At 46.7% G+C, this 23,461-nt stretch overlaps 1 protein-coding gene across 6 annotated transcripts in view; it reads right to left on the bottom strand.

Annotated features, from left to right (window-relative positions):
* The window catches only part of UNC13B (unc-13 homolog B), an 837,582-nt gene that overhangs the window by 261,019 nt on the left and 553,102 nt on the right, over window positions 1-23,461 (bottom strand). For all 6 annotated transcript variants that reach the window (XM_033936000.1, XM_033936018.1, XM_033936037.1 and 3 more), the window contains 2 exons: window positions 16,453-16,616; window positions 2,611-2,761 (listed from right to left, as the gene is read on the bottom strand). In XM_033936000.1, coding sequence (XP_033791891.1) covers window positions 2,611-2,761; window positions 16,453-16,616 — 315 coding nt within the window. The remainder of the gene's footprint in view (window positions 1-2,610; window positions 2,762-16,452; window positions 16,617-23,461) is intronic.

The raw sequence follows: 23,461 nt of genomic DNA on the forward strand, positions 1-23,461 counted from the left end.
GTGGTTGTGGAGAGTGATTCTTTGGGGTTTTTGATGGTTGGAGATATGAGGATGTGGCCAAGTTCCTGTGGAAAATAGCCAATGGACAGGCAGAGGGTAATCCAGTTGAAGAGCTCTATTTTGAAAGGAGGGGGCGCTGTTTTCATGAAGTGTCGTCAAAGTATTTTTTTACGGTGCGGAGTTTCCAGAGCACCGAGATACTTTTTCTGACGGTATTGTCCGTGTGTTTGTCAAGGGATAGATGTTTGTCTAGTGTGACGCCCAGTATTTTTAGGTTTTATTCAAGGGGGAAAACAGATCCTTTTACTTGAATTGTAGTGTCTTTGATTTTATCTTTGGGGGTTGCTAGGAAGAATTTTGTTTTATCCGGGTTTAGTTTTAGTCTGTATGATAACATCCAGTGTTCTATCTGATTGAGTATGCTTGAAAGGGAGGTAAGGAGCTCTGATGTGAAACTGGTTAGCGGGATGACTAAAGTAATGTCATCTGCGTAGATAAAAAATTTGAGCTTGAGGTTTTGCAGAAGGTTTCCTAGGGAGGCGAGGTAGACATTGAACAGGGTGGGAGACAGGGGGGAGCCCTGTTCTCCCAGCTATATGAGAAGGCGCCGTTTTTGAATACCCTGTATGATCTGTTCTGTAGGAACCCGTGGAACCAGTTAAGGACCTGGCCAGAGATGCCTATGTAGGCGAGGCAGTCTAGGAGAATGTTGTGGTCGACCAGGTCGAATGCACTGCTCAGGTCGAGTTGTCCAATCAAGGCGCTGGAGCCTTGGCTGAAGAGTGTGTGAAGGTGATCTAGGAGAGAGGCTATAATGGTTTCGGTGCTGTGGTCGGAGCGAAAGCCTGATTGATTGTCATTTAGGATATTGAATTTATCAAGGTATGTGGTAAGTTCGGCATTTACCAGCCCTTTTGCTATTTTGGTGAATAGCGGGATGCTTGCGATCGGTCTGTAGTTGGATGGGATATTGGGTGGTTCTTTTGTGTTTTTTTATGATTGGGGTGATCGAGATGTGGCCTTGTTCTGCTGGGAAGCTTCCGGTAGATAGTAGGAGGTTAACCCATCCCAGCATATTTGCTTTGAAGTGGATTGGAGCCGTTTTCATAACGTTAGGGGGGCAGGTGTCTAGTCTACCTTCCATTCCCTAAAGGAGAGTTTGTGTAAGGGGCCTGTACTGAAGAACGTTGACTTTAGTCAAAAATTTGTAGTTCAGACTGATGCCTCTGGAATGAGTTTAGGAGTAGGTACTACTGAGCCAGGGGGAGTGAGATGATAAGCATCTAGTAAAGTTCCTCAGTAGAAAACTGTCCACAGCAGAACAGGAATGGGCTATCAGCACCCTCCAATATTACTTATTGGGACAGGAACTCATCCTTATGACAATCATGCTCCCCTCAAATGGGAAGAACAGTAATGCTAGACTTATATGGTAGTACCTGGTGCTGCAGTCATACCAATTTACTGTTGCTCACAGGGCAAGGAAGGCCCATGTTAACGTAGATTATTTGTCCCGAGTGGTGGAGGACACAGAGACTGCTTGTGCTCAACCTCCTAGGGTTGAGCTAAGAGGGAGGGTGTGTGATGGGGTGTATGTCTGGTCATGAGAGATGGAAGAGTTTAAGAAGGTGGCTCCCAAAGACAAAGGGTCATAGGAAGACAACCTGGGTGAAGGGTGGCCTAACCAAACTTTGTTTTTTCTCGGGGTGAAGAGAGGGATCCTGCGTGGATGGTTGCAGATAGTTAAGTAAGCTACATGGGAGATGGCAGGGACGGGTTGTCTATTATATCCCTTTTCTAAATATTCCCTGAGTTGCAGACTTGAAAGACTGTTGAAGTTTTATTTAAAATTTGATTAATCCCAAAACGGACCAGCATCTACTCCTGGTTTCTCTCCCTGTGATCAGGAACAGCAAATATGCCTATATAGAAGATACAAAACCAGCAGTGAAAGAAGCAGCATTAACAAGCAAATAATCAGTCCTAAAATAGGAGTCATGAGAATGGGAATAAAATGTAGTGTCAAGATATATTTTTGTAAACTGACTGTTCTCACTACCCATGCCAGCTAATACATCTACATGTTATTTAGAAAAGGCTCTACGTTAGCAGAGTCTCTTCTATAAGACGTATCTCAATACCATCTCTCCATTTTATGTAAATTGATGCTCTATTATTTTTTGGTTTTAAACTGCTCTGGATTACACTTTTGTGTAAGAAATGCAATCCAGACATATAATTTAATTGATACAAAATATAGGTCAGCTGAATGACCTGTATGCTGGCAACTGTAGCCAATTATAATTCAAAGGCAATCGCAGAGAAGACAAATATAAAAGGAAAGAGAAGAAAAGATTTTCTTGTATAATCAACTCCTGATTTTTATAATTAAATATGAATGGCAATACAAAATATAACTGTTAAAAGCCTGTTTGATTATTACTTATGCCAGCAGAATCCTTGACCTTTAAGCTCTAGAGTGCCTTTAATATCTTCAAAAGTCTTGTTATGAATATTTGTTTCCATTTTATCATTTACATTTAAAACAGTAAGTCAAAATGGATAAATACAATATTAATAAGAAAGAAAACAAAACACTATGAAACATACCCCAAAATTGGAGGCTGAAAAGCGATCAGAGGCAGATACATTAGTGGACGCTGTGGTGTGTGCATAATAGGCATTGATGTTGGCCAGTAAGCTGCTCATTACTGCTGGTACTCCAGGGCACATGTACTTAGATGACAAACAAGCAAAGTGTCTGAAAAATAACAAAATTCTCCAGTGACTTATGCTCTATACAAGGATTACAAACCTCAGAAAATGGAGAAAGTGCTATTTTCATTTCACAACTAATGTTATATTTCAAGTGCTTCAAAAATGTTGATATGTAAATGAAGAATACAGCTGCCATGCAAAATTCTATTCTATAAAAATCCCTTGTTTGCCTCTCAAGCAAATACTATATACCAGAGCTTCCTGAACTGTGGGTTGGGACCCCAAATGGGGTCACAAAACCCACATTTGAGGTCATGACCTGGATGAACTCTCCCTAGTGGCAACATTATTTTGTACCTCCGGGGGAGGGGGTGTCGCATAATTTTATTTAGCTGCTATCATGGAGTCACAACTACAAAAAATTGATTAAGTACCACTGTACATCCTATGGAAAGAAAGATTAGGTTCTTACCTCAATAATCTTTCTAGTAATAATAATTTTATTTTTATATACTGCCCTAACACATAGTTCTAGGCGGTTCACATACAGTACCAAAAATATACAAACAATGAATAAAAATACAAAGTCTAACAACAACTAAGATTATACAATAATTAAATAGATAGATATTCCTTTAAAAAGTTCAACTGTAAAATCAATGTGCAAATATCCCGTCAATATTCTGAAACATCAGTTTACAAACTTTCAAATAAATCAGTTTTCAATAGTTTCCTAAAACACATGTATGAATAGGCCTGGGAAATAGAGCTTAACCATGAATCCATTTTACCTGCCTGAAAACCAAGCAATTTAGTAGACACACTCTATTCCTGAACCTGTGGATAGTCAACCTCTTCTTGCGAGAACTCTTGTAAGGAGCTTCATTTGCATTATTTTGCTCCTCTGCCCTTACCTTTGGGCTGTCCTTCAACTCCTCAGTTAATAACAAAGCAGGCAGTTAGCCCTGTAGAGGAAACAGAAGAGGGAGGGGTACAATGACTCTCCCCAAGAACAGTGGCGTACCTAGCATATGTGACACCCAGGGCCCATCATTTTTTGGCACCTCCCCATCTGTACGAAAAACATGATTTTTAGTAACAAGCCACACGTCACACATGAGTACCTAGGAAAAGGCAGCATCTTACATATGCAGTGAGCAGTACAACATCAATACACCCATTGTAAAACTAAACAAGCCAGACTAGTACAGATCAATCCTACACCGTCAATCCTAACAGAAAACCATGTCTTTCGAACACACAGAACACAGAAAATACCTTCGCCTAGTATGGAATATGTCATTACAAACTAACCCCTCCCTCTTTTACAAAACTGTAGTGTGGATTTCAGCCACTGTGGTAACAGCTCTGACGCTCATAGAATTCTGAGCATCAGAGCTGCTACCACCACGGCTGGCGCTAAAAAACACTCCACAGTTTTGTAAAAGGGGGGATAAAATAGAAATACATAGACAAAGCAAGAAGCTGGACTCTGCATACAATGCAACACCACAGAAACAGTGATACATGTCTTCTAAAGCAACGGCTGAAGAAAGAAGCAGCGGCTTCTAAGCAGGGAGCCGGGAGAGGAGAGGTGCGGCGGTGAGGAGCGGGTAGCGGCGAGAGATAGCTCCGCCCACCCGCGTCACCAGCCGCGTCACCAACCGCGACACCAGCGCCGGACTCCCCCTTAAGAGAAGGGAGCCGGCGCGAAGGCAGCCACAGCAGCCGCGTGGCTGAAGAAAGAAGCAGCGGCTTCTAAGCAGGGAGCCGGGAGAGGAGAGGTGCGGCGGTGAGGAGCGGGTAGCGGCGAGAGTTAGCTCCGCCCACCCGCATCACCAGCCGCGTCACCAACCGCGACACCAGCGCTGGACTCCCCCTTAAGAGGGGGGTGCCAACGGCGCGCGGCCGTTCGGCGCACGGCGAAGGCGAGCAAAGGCGCTCGCCTTAGCGAGAGCGCCTTTGCGAAGGAGCCTTGGAAGGAGCACAGGCAGCCCAGCAGCGAATTCTAAACTTCTAACTAATAAAAATTCTAAACTTCTAACTAAAAAAAAAAAAAAATATATACCTTTTCTTCTGTTCCCATTCTTCTCTTCTCTATTCTTTCAGCTAGCTGCACGCCAAGCTAACTCACACTCAGCTAACCCCTTTCAGATACCCTCAGCTCTTAACTTCTTATTCTCTCAGACACCTAAATCTTTCATAATCTCGCACTAGCTCTCAGTAGGATTTTTCTAACTCTCCTTTCTTTTTCTAATTTACTGACAGGCTGACCTAATTCACAACTTGAAGATGGCAGGGAGGACTAGAAGCGCCAAGGGTACAACCAAATCCAGCATTCCACTCACCATGGGGACCCTGGAGGAGATCACGGACGGCGAACGAAGGGAGGAGGACTCAGGGCGGTGGACAGAGGTCTCCGTGCAGACCGAATCCATCCCCCGACACTACACTACAGTCTCCACGCAGACAGAGGAGGCTGCTCAGCTGGATGGAGCCCTCATGCAAGAACTGCGGAGCCTCAGGGAGGAGGTGGTTCGCCTGAGAAGCATCCGAGAGGATGAAGCCTACATCGACGGAGTCGTTCAGGAGTTGTCCCAAATTACAGAGCAGACCCACGACAAGTCCATTCTTGAGACACCCAAATCATCAGTTTTGAAGCCAACATTTGGGTTACAGGAAATGGCTGGCGGCAATGACACCTGGCAGTTGGTGACCTCTTCCACAGGTAAACATAGAAGATCCCCCCTCCTTTTTTCAATCTCTTCATCCTCTTCTTTTTCTCCCCAACAGGCCGACCCTACATCAACCCCTCATCTCGTCCTGAAGAATAGATTCCAGATTCTTCAGGAAGAAGCTGCCAACAAGGTACAGGAGCAGGCCCAGCACGAAGAACTCGAAGAACAGGAACAGGCCCAACACGCAACCCCATCTGCTGACCGACTTCCTCCTCCTCCACAACGGAAGAAGCGCAGAGTTATAGTCATCGGGGACTCCATGCTGAGGGGCACCGAGGGACCAATCTGCAGACCGGATGCACAATCAAGAGAGGTTTGCTGTCTGCCTGGTGCCAAAATACGGGACATCACCACCAGCCTAGGGAAATTACTTACACCTCATGACCATTTTCCTATGCTTCTTATCCATATAGGTACGAATGACACTGCCAGGAACACCCCAGAAACCATCGCCAGAGACTTCGGAGCCTTGGGTGAAAGGCTGAAGCAGACAAGTGCGCAGGTAGTCTTCTCATCAATCCTACCAGTTAGAGACAAGGGAAGAGCCAGAGATGAATGCATCCTGAGAACGAACGAATGGCTACGAGGATGGTGTCGAGATATGAACTTCGGATTCCTGGATCATAGAGAGGCACTGCAAGGACTACAGGGACCAGACGGACTCCATTTAACCAGCAGAGGTAAGAACATCTTCGGACACCGACTAGCCCGCCTACTTCGCAGGGCTTTAAACTAGGTAAGTTGGGGGAGGGGACCTACTCATATACTGGGGTGGAAAGGAACTATCCTGATGGGACGAGTCGACACTCAGATTCCGAGGTAAGGACCCAATATGCAAACAGTTCTCTTGGAGCCACACAGACTCGGTCAGGAATAGCCTTACAGGGACTCAGCAAACACAAAGTGTGGAGGGCCATGTATGTTAATGCACACAGTTTAGGCAATAAAATTCTAGAAACTGAAATAAGGGATGCCAACCTGGACGTGGTGGCAATATCCGAGACTTGGTTCACTGACACACATGGATGGGATATGGCTATACCGGGGTACAATCTACTTCGTCAGGACAGAGAGGGCAGGTTAGGTGGAGGGGTAGCACTATACATTAAAGAAGACATCAAAACTACCAGGATCACTGATGTCAAGTATACCGGGGAGTCCCTCTGGGTTAACCTGGCACGAGGTAGTAAAAAATGCCTGTATCTTGGTGTGGTATACAGACCTCCAAGACAACCGGAAAACATGGACGCAGAATTAATTGAAGACATAGAGAATATAACTCTACGGGGTGACACTGTGGTGCTAGGGGACTTCAACATGCCTGACGCAGACTGGAACACATTTTCAGCAGCAACCAGCAGCAGCAGGAGGCTTCTGAACTCCATAAAAGGAGTACATCTCAGACAAATGGTAACGGAGCCCACTAGGGCCCAGACGATCCTAGACCTGGTACTCACAAACGGGGAAAGCATCTCAGAGGTCTCGGTAGGAGATACGCTAGCCTCCAGCGACCATAACATGGTATGGTTCAACATTGGGAAAGGATCCCCTAAATCAATTACAAAAACAAAGGTGCTCAACTTTCGGGGCGCCGACTTCGCACGTATGGGAGATCACGTTCATCAGACGCTACAGGACCAAGCAGAGACCGGCAATGTGGAAACTATGTGATCGTACCTGAAATCATCCATACACGAAGCAACTAATCGCTACATAAAATCAGTAGATAAACGGCAAAGAAACAACAAACCCCAATGGTTCACTGAAGAGATCTCACTCCTCATTAAGGAGAAGAAAAAAGCATTTCTTTCCTACAAACGCACCCAGAGAAGAGAAACTAAAGTAGAATATAAGACCAGATCTGCAGCGGTCAAAACAGCAGTTAGGGAGGCCAAACGTCGAGTGGAAGAAACTCTGGCAAAAAACATTAAAAAAGGGGACAAATCCTTCTTTAGGTATATCAGCGATAGGAAAAGGAACACAGACGGTATAGTACGCCTTAGACAACCGGACGGAAACTACGCGGTGGCGGATTCAGAAAAAGCAGAACTACTAAATGAATATTTCTGCTCAGTCTTCACCTGCGAAGCACCGGGACACGGACCACAGTTGATGATAATACAAGACGTGGATGACCCGTTTCAGAATTTTGAGTTCACTCCTGGGGACGTCTACAACGAACTGGCAAGGCTAAAGGTAAACAAGGCCATGGGACCGGACAATTTACACCCAAGAGTGCTCAGAGAATTGAGAGATGTCCTGGCAGAACCGTTGGCGGTGCTCTTCAATCTCTCACTAAGTACGGGGAAAGTTCCGTTGGACTGGAAAACAGCCAACGTCGTTCCTCTACATAAAAAGGGTTGCAAGGCTGAGGCTGCGAACTATAGACCGGTAAGCCTCACCTCAATAGTGTGCAAACTCATGGAAACACTAATTAAGTATAAATTAGATACGATCCTGAACGAGGGAAATCTCCGGGATCCCAGCCAACATGGATTCACCAAGGGTAGGTCATGCCAGTCCAATCTAATAAGCTTCTTTGACTGGGTAACAAGAAGACTAGACTCAGGAGAGTCCTTGGACGTCGTGTACCTGGACTTCAGCAAAGCGTTTGACAGCGTCCCACACCGCAGGCTGCTGAACAAGATGAAATCTATGGGATTAGGAGAGACTCTAACTGCATGGGTTAAAGATTGGCTTAGTGGCAGACTTCAGAGGGTGGTGGTCAACGGTACCCTTTCTAAAATGTCAGAGGTGACCAGCGGAGTGCCACAGGGTTCGGTCCTGGGCCCACTCCTCTTCAACATATTCATTAGGGATCTGACTCAAGGGCTCCAAGGCAAGGTAACCTTATTCGCTGATGACGCCAAACTATGCAATGTAGTAAATGGCTATAATCTTCAGGATGCTATGGAGCAAGACCTGCGTACTTTAGAAAGTTGGTCCTTGATCTGGCAGCTGGGCTTCAACGCCAAGAAATGTAAGGTCATGCATCTCGGCAACGGAAATCCTTGCAGAACTTACACCCTGAATGGAGAAACTTTAGCCAGGACTACGGCAGAACGAGACTTAGGAGTAATCATCAGTGCTGACATGAAAGCAGCCACTCAAGTGGAGAAGGCTTCATCTAAAGCACGGCAAATGATAGGTTGTATCAAGAGAAGCTTCGTCAACAGGAAACCTGAAGTCATGATGCCACTGTACAGAGCCATGGTGAGACCGCATCTGGAATACTGTGTTCAATTCTGGAGGCCACATTACCGTAAGGATGTGCTCAGAGTTGAATCGGTTCAGCGGATGGCCACCAGGATGGTCTCGGGGCTAAAGGGTCTTCCGTACGAAGAAAGACTGAGCAAATTGCAGCTCTACACTCTCGAGGAGCGTAGGGAGAGGGGACACATGATTGAGACATTTAAGTACATCACGGGACGGGTAGAGGTGGAAGATGATATCTTTCTTCTCAGGGGACCCTCGACCACAAGAGGACATCCACTCAAGCTCAGGGGAGGGAAGTTTCGTGGAGACACCAGGAAATACTTCTTCACGGAGAGAGTGATTGAGCATTGGAACGAGCTTCCAGTGCAGGTGGTCGAGGCACGCAGCATCTCAGACTTCAAGAACAAATGGGATACCTATGTGGGATCCCTACGAGGTCATGCCAAGGGAGAGGGTCACTAGGACTGAATGAGCGGGTCAGTAGAGTGACAGTATAATTACAATTATTCTTTAGGGGGTCAGTAGACTTAAGAGGGTGGGTAAATAGCGTGGGCAGACTTGATGGGCTATGGCCCTTATCTGCCGTCATCTTTCTATGTTTCTACTTAACTCAAATACTCTCAGTGTCAAGTACTTTGGACTCCAAAGAAAGATTAGTCTAAAACCTCATTCTTGGTACATAGGAAAATAAGAAATCTATGTTTCTATGTTACCTTTGTCTTCTCTGGTTTCTGCTTTCCTCATCTTCTTGTTACTCTCTTCCTTCCATCCACTGTCTGCCATCTCTCTGCCCCTATAGGGCATCTTCTTTCCTTCTATGCCCCTTCCAGAAACTGTATGCCTCCCCCTTCCATCTCTCCTTTCACCCTCATTGGTCTGGCATCTCTCTCCTCTCCTTCCCTTTCCCACATTTCTCTTCCCTCATTTTCCTTTTCAATTTATTTTCTGCATCCATCTAGAATAGATTACGTTCTTACTACCCTCTCATCAATTTCCTTTTTTAATGTCTACCTACAGCTCGCCACCTCTTTCTCTCACCCCTCCAGTATTTCCCTAATTCAATATTTTTCCCCCATCATGTGCCCTCCTTTTATTTATCCCCTCCTTCCATCCTATGCCCTCTTCTCTCTTTCCCTTCTCTCCACTTCCATCATCTGCCCCTTCTCTCTTTCCCCCACTTCCATCATCTGCCCTCTTCTCTCTCCCTATTTCCATCATCTGCCCCTTCTCCCCACTTCCATCATCTGCCCCTTCTCCCCACTTCCATCATCTGCCCCTTCTCTCTCTTCCCCCCCACTTCCATCATCTGCCCTCTTCTCTCTCCCCCTTCTCTCCACTTCCATCATCTGCCTCTTCTCTCTCTTTCTCCCACTTCCATCATCTGTCCCCTTCTCTCAATCTCTCCATCCACCACAGGCCCATCTTTCTCTCTCACCTTTCTGATTTTGGCAACAAGATTGGCAAGATCTTCCCCCCCCCCCCCCGCGATGGCACTGAGCGGCATCGGCACCCCCCCTGCCCCGTGACAATACTCAAGTTCGGCCTCCTTCTCCCGGCATCAGCAGAACTTCAGATCGGCAAGAGGTGCTCAGTCAAAAGCTTCCCCTAACTGAATTGCCTGGGCGGAAACAGGAAGCTGAGTCAGGGGAAGCTTTTGACTGAGCACCTGTTGCCGATCTGAAGTTCTGCTGGTGCCGGGAGAAGGAGGCCGAACTTGAGTGCTGTCGCGGAGCAGGGGGGGGGGGCGCTAATGCCACTGAGTGCCGTCGCAACCCAGGAATTTTCTGGACCTGTCCGGCTGTGCACCCCCCCTGCCTCCCCCTTGGTACGCCACTGCCCAAGAAACATGTCTGTTCTGCTCATATTATCACACATATCAGCAAACATATAACCAAATTCAAACATTTGCAATACGTAACAAGGTGAAAAATAAACACTTGAGCACTGCCTGCACTAAGAGTATGGAAGATTTGTATAGATAGCCCCTGGATACTTCAACTCAGTAGCCACTGCCTCTATTCTTTTCAAGGCTGGACCAAAGAAACAAGATATCTGAATTGTCAGGTCTTATTGAGGCAGGAAGCAGGCAAATTCACAACTGACAGGGTGGGCTTCAGAAATAGAGTATATGTCTACTAGAAAGATGATTATCGAGGAAAAAACCTAATCTTTCCTTTTAGTATGACAGACACACTATTCCTGAAACTGTGGAACATAACAGAGCAGTCCCTCAAGCTTATGGTGAAACAGATTAGCCTGTTGCCAGAATCGAAGATCCAAATGCGGAGTCCTGTGTGGCCACCATGCCCACTCTGTAAAATTTCATGAATGTATGCAGAGAAGACCAAGTGGCGGCTCTACATCTCTCTTCTGGGGAAACCACATTGGATTCCGCCCACAAGGAGACAACACCTTTCGTAGAATGTGCCCTCAAAAATATAGGTGGATGCTTTTCACTTCCAATATAGGCAGAAGAAATAGCCATAAGGGTCCACCTTGAAATCATTGCCTTCAATGCTGGCTGACCTTTAAGGGCTGCTTCAGCCAGCACAAACAGATAATCTGACAACCGAAATTCATTTGTAACTTCTAGATACCGCAACAAGAGTCTGCACACATTCAATGATTTTAACACCCGATCATGTTTTCTCGAACCACAAGTAACATAGTAACATAGTAGATGATGGCAGATAAAGACCCGCATGGTCCATCCAGTCTGCCCAACCTGATACAATTTAATATTTTTATTTTATTTTTTTAATTTTTCTTCTTAGCTATTTCTGGGCAAGAATCCAAAGCTTTACCCGGTACTGTGCTTGGGTTCCAACTGCCAAAATCTCTGTTAAGACTTACTCCAGCCCATCTACACCCTCCCAGCCATTGAAGCCCTCCCCTGCCCATCCTTCACCAAACGGCCATACACCGACACAGACCGTGCAAGTCTGCCCATTACTGGCCTTAGTTCAATATTTAATATTATTTTCTGATTCTAAATCTTCTGTGTTCATCCCACACTTCTTTGAACTCAGTCACAGTTTTACTCTCCACCACCTCTCTCGGGAGCGCATTCCAGGCATCCACTACCCTCTCCGTAAAGTAGAATTTCCTAACATTGCCCCTGAATCTACCACCCCTCAACCTCAAATTATGTCCTCTGGTTTTACCATTTTCCTTTCTCTGGAAAAGATTTTGTTCTACGTTAATACCCTTCAAGTATTTGAACGTCTGAATCATATCTCCCCTGTCTCTCCTTTCCTCTAGGGTATACATATTCAGGGCTTCCAGTCTCTCCTCATACATCTTCTGGCACAAGCCTCCTATCATTTTCGTCGCCCTCCTCTGGACCGCCTCGTCTTCTTACGTCTTTTGCCAGATACGGTCTCCAAAACTGAACACAAGTGGGGCCTCACCAATGACCTGTACAGGGGCATCAACACCTTCTTCCTTCTACTGACTACGCCTCTCTTTATACAGCCCAGCATCCTTCTGGCAGCAGCCACTGCCTTGTCACACTGTTTTTTCGCCTTTAGATCTTCGGACACTATCACCCCAAGGTCCCTCTCCCCGTCCGTGCATATCAGCTTCTCTCCTCCCAGCATATACGGTTCCTTCCTATTATTAATCCCCAAATGCATTACTCTGCATTTCTTTGCATTGAATTTTAGTTGCCAGGCATTAGACCATTCCTCTAACTTTTGCAGATCCTTTTTCATATTTTCCACTCCCTCTTCGGTGTCTACTCTGTTACAAATCTTGGTATCATCAGCAAAAAGGCACACTTTTCCTTCTAACCCTTCAGCAATGTCACTCACATACATAATGAACAGGATTGGCCCCAGCACCGAACCCTGAGGGACTCCACTAGTCACCTTTCCTTCCTTCGAGTGACTTCCATTAACCACCACCCTCTGGCGTCTGTCCGACAGCCAGTTTCTGACCCAGTTCACCACTTTGGGTCCTAACTTCAGCCCTTCAAGTTTGTTCAACAGTCTCCTATGAGGAACTGTATCAAAGGCTTTGCTGAAATCCAAGTAAATTACATCTAGCATATGTCCTTGATCCAGCTCTCTGGTCACCCAATCAAAAAATTCAATCAGGTTCGTTTGGCACGATATACCTTTTGTAAAGCCATGTTGCCTCGGATCTTGTAACCCATTAGATTCAAGGAAGTACACTATCCTTTCTTTCAGCAACACTTCCATGTGAAAGGTGGCAAGCATACTTCCTGGTTGATGTGGAAGCTGGAAATCACTTTTGGCAAGAAAGATGGGACTGTGTGCAAGGTCACGCCTGAATCCGTAATCCTAAGAAAAGGATCTCTACAGGACGAAGATTAAAATTCTGACATGATCTGGGCAGAGGTGATCACCAGCAAAAACACTGTCTTGATGGTAAGGTCCATCAAGGAAGCTTGGTCCAGAGGCTCAGGACTTGAAAGTACCTGGAGAACCAGATGATGATTCCATGTTGGAAAAGGCCATCACGCTAGAGGGCAGAGCCATAACAAACCCTTCAGAAATCTGGCTACATCAAGAGTGCTTTTGTTGATCCTGGGTCCAAAACAGAAGAGTCCAGCTATTTGAACTCTCATGGAGCCAACTGCTAGGCCCCTTTCTAGACCTTCCTGGAGAAGGGCAAGTATCATTGAGATCGAAGCTGAGCTCAGGTCTTCATTCCTCTGGGCACATCAAGTTTGGAAGCACTTCCAGGCCTTCGCATATGCTGCAACAGTCAACCTTTTTCTATACCTCAGATGGTGCACATGGACGGAGGGGAGGGGGAGGGAAGAGATGGTGCACATGGACAGAGGGGGAGGGAATAGATGGTGCACATAAACGGAGGAGAGGGGAAGAAGAGAAGATGGTACACATAGATAGAGGGGATGAGAAGAGAAGGAAGAGATGGTGCATACAGATGGAGGGGAAGGAAGGAGATGGTGCACATGGATGGAGGAGAGGGGAAGAGATGGAAAGATAGACAGATATGAGATGGAGGCAGAAAAATGGAAGAAAACTGAATATGAAAATCAGTGCCAAAGATGGATGTAGTGCAAAAAGTGAAGGAGAGGAAAGAAACAGCAAATGCATAAGCAAATAATACAAAGAAATATGAGTATATGACAATACAGAAACAATAATTATAGCATCATCTACACCCCTCCCCCGTTCCAGCAGGGGAGAGAACTACAGGAGGAGTAGAGCTGACTGTGCTCGGCACCAACTGCCAGTTTCACTAGAGGCCAGATCGGGAGCCCTTTCCAGCAGGGCACCTAGCATCATCTACACCCCTCCCCCGTTCCAGCAGGGGAGAGAACTACAGGAGGAGTAGAGCTGACTGTGCTCGGCACCAACTGCCAGTTTCACTAGTGGTCAGATCGGGAGCCCTTTCCAGCAGGGCACCTAGCATCATCTACACCCCTCCCCCGTTCCAGCAGGGGAGAGAACTACAGGAGGAGCAGCGCTGATGGTGCTCGGCACCAACTGCCAGTTTCACTAATGGCCAGATCGGGAGCCCTTTCCAGCAGGGCACCTAGCATCATCTACACCCCTCCCCCGTTCCAGCAGGGGAGAGAACTACGGAAGGAGCAGCGCTGACGGCGCTCGGCACCAACGGCCAGATCGGGAGCCCTTTCCAGCAGGGCACCTAGCATCATCTACACCCCTCCCCCATTCCAGCAGGGGAGAGCCAACAGAGGAGAGCTGCAGTCCGACGCTCAGACCAACGGTCGGTTCGGGAGCCCGTTCCAGCAGGGTACCCGACACCATCTTCACTCCTCCCCCATTCCGAAGGGTCTATCCTCTGAGGATCTCGCATCATGTGCGGCAGTGGTGGAGATTACCTTGCCAGAGATGTCGCCTATTCTTAGAGGAAACTCAGGACCCAGATGATAGCCATCGGAACTGGGGTTGACGGCAGTTAAAGAATAGAATGGGAATGGTGGTTGAAGTGAATTGGGGTGGAGATGGAGGTGGGTATGGAGAGGGATAGGGATATGATATATTCCGGAAAGGCATTTAAGATCTGGTGTTAAATGATCATAATAATTACAAGTCAAATATCTTGATGCTTTTTTGAAGTGCGTTTCTGTTTCTCTCTATGCTTATTTTTCTCTCTATTTTGTTTACTTTAATTATTATTTTAATTCTATCTTTAAATTATTTATTCATTACTTGTTGGAATATTTCATTTCTATCTCTACCTCTGTCTTTTTATTTTTCATACTGTTTCTTCAGGTACTTTAGTTAGATTGTGAGCCTTTGGGACAGTTAGGGAATTTCCAAATACCTATCTTATTTATTTAGTTTTTATTTATTGTATCTTTAATGCATCATTTTTATAAACCGCTTAGAAACCTCACGGTTATTAGCGGTATATAAGAATTAAATTAAATTAAATAGATGGTATCAATAGGTAAGAGATTAATAATGGATCTCAAGCGCTCACTGTTACACTGCCACTAGAGCAAGTCTTGGCATGTAACATACTTGTGAGCTATCATCGGTCCTTTACACTCTTTATTCTTATCAAATTCTTTTTTATTTATTTTTTTCTCATCTTCTTTTAATCTCTATTTTACTAAAATTATAATAATCCCCTCACATTATTATTATTATTATGATTGTACTTAACTTGAACAAAGTTTTACTGCCCAATCATATCTCTATGTCTCGACGGAAGATCTCCGTTTCGCTCCCTGCTACGAGTGTCAGAGCTTCTTCAGGAACAGTCTTATTGGACTTAACACTGTTTGTTGTGCTATATTAAGTATCATGTTCAGGATCTTCAAATTTTTAGAATCTCCAAGTTTTAAGAATCTCCAGATTATTGTAGATTTGCCCGCACATTAAAGTGTCTGTCATCACTTCTGGGATCTTTCTACCGAAAGTAAGTAAGTAAGAAGTGTGGCTTAAGCAGCAGTCCATCTGTATTTTTGGTGATAAAGTGTGGAGCACTATTATTTGAAGGAGTGATTTATAAATAGGTAAGATTCACATATATTTAGCTCATGTATTGTAACACCATTACCGAAGCTCATGTATTGTAAATCCACTACTGAAGCTCAGGTATTGTTATCACTTTTACTGAAGCTCATACAAACTGCTCAGAATTGACTCCCCAGTCATTAGTAGTGGTATAGAAGCTTCCAATAAACAATAATGATGATCAGAAAAATAAAATCACCAGATAATAAAGGTAGGAAAAATATTTTCATTTTCAATTTAGTAATTGAAATGTGTTAATTTTGAAAATTTATATCTGTTTTTTTATATTTTGGAGTGTTCAGGAAGAAATGCATTTCTTTCTATTTCTCTTGTGGTGTACTGTATGCAGAGTCTGGCATATTGGGGTTTCATCTTCGCTGTGGCAATTAAATGGTTAATACAGGGTGATGACTGTATAAATGTTTTTTTAAATATGGACCAGCTCATTTATATTGCTATTAACTTCTGCAACACAAGATTATATTCTTGGTCTAAAAGTCAGACTGTGGGACCAGCACAGCTTTAAAAATGGGAAATACTTAAATGATCAATGATTTAGGACTAGAGCCCCACAATCCTAGAGAAAACTGACTAAAATAGAAATGTATTTAAAAAAACGGTGTGCTGAGACTAGTATTAATGGTTAGTAAAGGCAGTCTTTTTTGTGCAACAAAAGAAAGATTAAAAAGCATAAAATTGACCAACACAATCATAACATTAACACTTTTATCCTAGTTAAAGACTGCTAGAAAGGTTATTTAGGAAACTGAGATGGGAAAAGAAAATGGTTAACTTACGTCATAGCCTGATATATTGACTCTATCCCATAGCGCATTGCAAATTCATCCACTATTTCTTGTGCTGTTTCATCAAAGTAAACCTTCCAGGCATCATCACCTTTGGCTTCAGGTATCTTTACCACTCCATTCCCTTGAATGTCAGTGAGGTGATGAAAAAGATTCTGAAAGGAGAAAAAGCATTTTTCTAGCTATACTATAAAGCAGGGGTGCCCACATTTTTTGGGCTTGCAAGCTACTTTTAAAATGACCAAGTCAAAATAATCTACCAATAATAAAATTAAAAAAACCCACAACGCACACTGTACGCATAGAATTGTTAATTGTCATTCCTATTCCGGGGTTTTTTCAAAGAGGTCAAAGCAGATGACTCTATGCACTGTCACCTCAGTAACAACCATACAAAAATAGACAAATACCCACCCCCTCCCTTTTTACTAAACCACGATAGCAGTGTTTAGCGCAGGGAGTTGCGCTGAATGCCCAGCGCTGCTTTCGACGCTCATAGGCTCCCTGCGCTAAAAACCGCCATTGCGGTTTAGTAAAAGGGGACCATATTGTAAAATATAGAGAGCAGATATAAATTCAGACACATTTTGATCACTAAATTTAAAATAAAATCATTTTTCCTACCTTGTCTGGTGATTTCATGAGTCTCTGGTTGCACTTTCTTCTTCTGACTGTGCATCCAATCTTTCTTCCCTTCTTTTAGCCTGTATGCTTCCTCTCCTCCTGACCTCATTCCCCCCCCCAACGTTTTTTTCTTCTCTCCCTGCCCTCTCTTTCTTTCTCTCTTCATGCCCCCTTTCTTTTTTTCTGTTTCTCTTCTTTCCTTCTGTCTCCCTGCCTGCCCTCTTTCTCCCTCCCTGCCCTCCCCCAAGCCACTGCCACTGCTGCTGCCATCGGATAACAGGCCCCCAAAGCCGCCCGCCGCCGGCCAAGCTCTCCTTGCTTCGGGCCCACCAGCATTCCTCTCCCCAACGTCAATTTTGCCGTCGGAGAGGAAGTTCCGCTGGCCAGAACTTCCTCTCCGACGGCAGAATTGACGTCGGGGAGAGGAAGGCTGATCGGCCCAAAATCGACCTATTGGGAGAAATGCTGCCGGGTCCTGCCTTTGAGGAAACAGAAAGTAGGCAGGACCTGGCTGCAAGAAGAGCAAATCGCAAGCTTTACTGACCTGTCTCCTGCTTTAGGCCGCGAATGGGGCTCTAACATGTGCGTGCTGGCTTCCCTTCTCTACCCCCCCCCGGACATAACTTCCGGTTTCAGAGGGAAGAGAAGGGAAGCCGGTACAAGCACACGTTATCCCCCGGAGCATAAATTCTCGAAGCCGTTTTTTTTTTTTTTTTTTAAATGTTGAGCAGCGGAGGCAGCAGCAGAATTCAGGAGCAGGCCAGTCAGGAGGGGAAAAAAGAGAAGGGAAGAAGGGATCCCGCTCTGCGATCGACTGGGGTCGCTTGAGCGAGCGACCTGTCAATCGCGATCGACGTGTTGGGCACCCCTGCTATAAAGCATTACTAGCCTCTAAAACAGCTCTTGGTGAGCCATCCTTGGATCACTAAGGATAGTTTTTATAGGAGGAAAGGAAAGATACTCTTTGGATATGGTCAGATGCACTTACAGAATAATTTTAAACATGCAATTTCTTGAAACAGCAGAGTAAAAAAAAAAAATCACTAAAAGTGTCCCCAAAAAGAAATCATCAGAAAATACTAGGCACAGAATTGCTGCTTCAGAGATAGTTTAAAAATCTATCTTTAATTGTTCTATACAGTAGTTATTGTTAAGAGAGAATATTGGGCTTAATGCCACACTCACAGGCCACAAAAATTCTATTAACATCCTAGACACCATTACTGACTGGAAGGTAATTTATATGATTTTTCTTTTGTTAGTGCGAAAAAGCAATGTTACTTACCATAACAGTTGTTATCCAGGGACAGCAGGCAGCTATTCTCACTAATGGGTGACGTGATCCAATGGAGTCCCGATGCGGACGCTTCTTTGAAGAAAACTCAAAGTTTCAAGTCGCCTGCACCGCACATGCACAAGTGCCTTCCCGCCCGATGCACCGGGCGTGTCTCCTCAGTTCAGCTAGCTAGCAGAGAAGCCAACCCAGGGGAGGTGGGTGGGACGTGAGAATAGCTGCCTGCTGTCCCTGGATAACAACTGTTACGGTAAGTAACATTGCTTTATCCCAGGACAAGCAGGCAGGTATTCTCACTAATGGGTGACCTCCAAGCTAACCAGAATGGGATGGTGGGAGAGTTGGCAACTTAGGAGAATAAATTTTGTAGGACTGTTTGGCCAAACTGTCCATCCCGTCTGGAGAAAGTATCCAGACAATAATGAGAGGTGAATGTATGAACCGAGGACCAAGTGGCAGCCTTACAAATCTCCTCAATCGGTGTCGATCTGAGGAAGGCAACAGAGGCTGCCATTGCTCTGACCTTATGGGCTGTGACCTTACAAGGAAGGGATAATCCAGCCTGGGCATAGCAGGAAGAGATACAAGCCGCCATCCAGTTGGAGATGGTGCGCTTCGATACAGGTCGTCCCAACTTGTTTGGATCAAAGGAGACGAAAAGTTGAGGAGCAGTTCTGTGAGATTTGGTGCGTTCTAGGTAGAAAGCCAAAGCACGCTTACAGTCCAGAGTATGAAGAGCAGATTCTCCAGAGTGAGAGTGTGGCTTCGGAAAGAACACTGGCAGGACGATGGGTTGGTTGAGATGAAATTCTGAGACAACCTTAGGAAAGAATTTCGGGTGTGTGCGGAGAACCACCTTGTCATGATGGAATACTGTAAAAGGCGGGTCCGCAACCAAGGCTTGTAGCTCACTGACTCTTTGGGCAGAAGTGAGGCCAATGAGAAACACCACTTTCCAAGTGAGATACTTCAGGTAAGCCTTGTGGAGAGGTTCAAATGGAGGTTTCATAAGTTGTGAAAGAACAACATTGAGGTCCCAAACCACTGGAGGTGGTTTGAGGGGAGGGTTGACATGGAATAGCCCTTTCATGAATCTGGAAACCACCGGATGAGCAGATAGGTTTCCCTTGGAGAGGCTGATGGAAAGCAGCAATTGCACTGAGATGGACTCGTATCGAGGAAGACTTGAGGCCAGAATGAGACAGGTGCAAAAGATAGTCCAAAACTGAAGACAAGGAGGAGTGTTGAGGCTCCTGGCGTTGGGAAACACACCAGACAGAGAATCTAGTCCACTTTTGGTGGTAGCATTGCCTAGTAGCGGGTTTCCGTGAAGCTTCCAGGATGTCCCTCACTAGTTGGGAAAACTGTAGAGGGGTTACGTTGAGAGGAACCAAGCTGTCAGGTGTAGAGACTGCAGGTTGGGGTGAAGCAGAGATCCTTGATGCTGTGTAAGCAGAGATGAAAAAACTGGTAGAAGGTATGGCTCCCTGCTGTTGAGTTTAAGTAGAAGGGAGTACCAAGGTTGTCTGGTCCACCGTGGAGCAATCAGGATCATGGTGGCCTGGTCTGACTTCAGCTTGACTAGAATCTTTTGGATGAGAGGAAATGGAGGAAACATATATAGAAAGCGATTCGTCCAGTCCAGGAGGAATGCATCTGCCTCAAGGCGCTGAGGGGTTTAGATCCTGGAGCAGAAGTGAGGCAGTTAGAAGTTGTGGGGGGCTGCAAAGAGGTCTATCTGAGGCGTTCCCCACAGAGAGAAGATATGATGCAGGGGCGTGGAGTTGAGGGTCCACTCGTGAGGTTGCAGAAGACTACTCAGGCTGTCTGCTAAGGCATTGTCCGCCCCCTGAATGTAGACCGCTCTGAGGAAGGTGTTGTTGCGAGTCGCCCAATCCCACACCTTCAGAGCTTCCTGGCAGAGGGAGGCCGATCCCATGCCTCCCTGCTTGTTCACATAGTACATGGCGACCTGGTTGTCTGTGCAAATGAGGACAACCTGGTTGCGAAGGAGACGTTGAAAGGTCTGGAGAGCGTTGAAGATCGCCATGAGTTCCAGGAGATTGATGTGGCACTGGCGGTCCATGCTGGTCCAGTAACCCTGGGTGCGGAGGCTGTCCAGATGGGCCCCCCAGTCATAAGTCGATGAGTCGGTCGTGAGGACTTTCTGGTGGTGGGGGGTGTGGAATAACAAGCCTCTGGATAGATTGGAGGAGAGCATCCACCAGCAAAGAGACTGTTGTAGAGCAGGAGTGACCCGGATGAGGCGAGTCAGAGGGTCGGACGTCTGGGACTACTGGGACACCAGGGTCCATTGGGGAATCCTGAGGTGAAGCTTGGCAAGCGGAATCACGTGAACTGTAGAGGCCATGTGGCCTAGAAGGACCATCATTTGTCTTGCTGAGATGGATGTGCGAGAGGACACTGAGTGGCAGAGATGAAGGAGAGCATCCCTGCGTGGGGGCGGGAGGAATGCTCTGAGTTGGGTAGTATCCAGAATCGCTCCAATGAAGGGAAGAGTCTGGGAAGGTTGCAGGTGGGATTTGGGGAAGTTGATCTCGAATCCCAGATGTTGCAGTAACCAAATTGTCTTCTGGATTGCGAGAGCAGCTCCCTGAGATGTGGAATCCTTGATGAGCCAATCGTCCAGGTAAAGAAACATCTGGAGGCCATGGCTCCTGAGTACTGCAGCCACCACAACCAGGCATTTGGTGAAGACTCTGGGTGACGAGGACAGGCCGAAGGATAGCACTCGGTATTGGAGGTGAAGGTGTCCCACCCTGAATCTGAGATATTGACGGGAGGCTGGATGAATTGGAATGTGAGTGTAGGCCTCCTTGAGATCCAGAGAGCATAACCAGTCGTTCTGCTCGAGGAGGGGGTACAGTGATGCCAGGGTCAGCATGCAAAACTTTTCTTTGACCAGATATTTGTTGAGTACCCTGAGGTCCAAGATGGATCGCAGGTCGCCCGTCTTCTTTGGAACAAGGAAGTATCGGGAGTAAAACCCCTAGTTCTGTTGGTCCTGGGGGACTGGTTCGACAGCCCCCAGCTGTAACAAGGCCTGAGCTTCCTGAAGAAGAAGGGCGGTCTGGGTCAAGCTGGAAGGAGGGTGCTCTGGAGGAGCTTGGTGAAACTGAAGGGAGTATCCTTCTTTTATGATGGAGAGAACCCAGAGGTCTGTGGTGATAGTCGTCCATCGGTGGTAGAAGTGAAGGAGGCGGCCTCCGATGGGTGGATTTACTGAGAAAGGGAGGAAGATGGAGGAAATGTCCTCTTTGAGACAATCAAAAGGGCTGGGGGGCCTTAGGTGCAGCTGGTGGCTGAGGCTTATGCTGGTGTTTCTGCGGTTGCTGTCTCTTCACAGGCTGTCTGCTGGGGGGAGCCTGTTTTGGAGGGTAGCGCCGCTGGTATACCAACGGCGGGCGAGGCTGGCGAGGAGGAGCAGGCCTGGGCTTCGGACGTAGGATGAACTGGAAGGATTGTTCATGGTCCAATAGCTTCTTGGTCACCGCCTCGATGGGTTCGTAGAAGAGGTTGGTGCCAACGCAGGGAACGTTTGCGAGCCTGTCCTGGAGGTTGGAATCCATGTTGATGGTCCTCAGCCATGCCAGCTGGCGCATAGCCCCTGAGCATGCTGTTGCCTGAGCCGCGAGCTCAAAGGCGCTGTACGAGGACTGCATCAACTGTACCCGGAGCTGGGATAGCGAGGCCAGCGCTTCTTGGTACTCGAAGTGTGCCCTCGTGTCCACGTAGGGCATAAACTTCTGGAATACTGATAGGAGGAACTCCAAGTATGTTGTGAAGTGGAAGTTGTAGTTCAGAACTCTCGAGGCCATCATGGAGTTCTGGTACACTCTCCTGCCGAATCAGTCCATGATTTTTCCTTCTCTGCCAGGTGGGACGGCGGCATAGACCTGGGAAGGATGGGATCGCTTCAATGATGACTCCACCAACAGGGACTGATGAGAGAGTTGAGAGCTGTTGAACCCTTTGCGATGGACCGTGCGGTACCCGGTGTCCAGTTTACTCGGGACAGCAGGGATGGAGTAAGGTGTCTCGAGGCATCGAGCGAAGGTCTGGTCCAGAAGCTTGTGCAACGGAAGCTTAAGGGACTCAGCGGGTGGTTGAGGGAGGTGCATAGTCTCCAGGTATTCCTTTGAGAATTTGGAACCCGTGTCCAATGGTATGTCCATGTCCTCAGCCATAGAACTTCACGGTATTGCGGTATATAAGCTGTTATTATTATTATTATTATCTGTCGGAGGAACAAGGAAAAGGACAGTTGGTCTGCCGTTGCCTGGCTCTGTGATGGGCTCGATGTCGAGGCTTCCGGGTCTGCTGGGGACAGGGATCGAGATGGTGAGAAAGATCCCTTTGTGTCCTCGAGTTCTGGCATCGGTGGAGGTGAATACTCCAGGTATGCTTGTTTCCGCCGAGGCGAGGCATGCCTGGATGAATGTCTCGAGGAATGCCTCGATCGATGTCGAGAGGTTGGCCTCGATGGACGGGGCGAGGCAGGCTTCGTTGAGGCCCCCAGGAAGTGAATGGGGCTGGAAGCGGTCGATCGAAGCAGGGGTTGCTGCCGTAGAGGTTTCGAACCCCGTCGGGGTGATCGGTTCCAATGGAGGCATTCGCAAAGACTCTGCTCCTTGCATTGAATGAATCGGCTCCAACGGAGGCACTCGCAAAGACTCTGCTCCTTGCATCGAGTGATTCGGCTCCAACGGAGGCACTCGCAAAGACTCTGCTCCTTGTATCGAGTGTATCAGTTCCAAAGGTGGCATGGGCAAAGACTTTGCTCCTTGCGATGCATGCAGAGACTCTGCTCCCTGTTGAGAGTGTGTTCCCCACTGAGGCACTGGAGGCGGCTCGACCTTGTGGGAGGCCTCCGCGTGCCCAGGCTGGATTTGGGAGAGAAGCTGAGGCTCCATCGTGGTAAAGAGCTTGATGAAGTGCTTCTGTAGCATGGTCTCGAACGAGGCCGGCAAGGATGGATCCGCATCTGAAATGGGACCACCTGCGCGGGCCTCGTGTTCCCTCAAAGCAGCGTGTGAGTGCTTGGACTTCGAGGCCTTGGGC

The sequence above is a fragment of the Geotrypetes seraphini genome, chromosome 1, assembly GCF_902459505.1.
Source record: "Geotrypetes seraphini chromosome 1, aGeoSer1.1, whole genome shotgun sequence".
NCBI classification, from domain to species: Eukaryota; Metazoa; Chordata; class Amphibia; order Gymnophiona; family Dermophiidae; genus Geotrypetes; species Geotrypetes seraphini.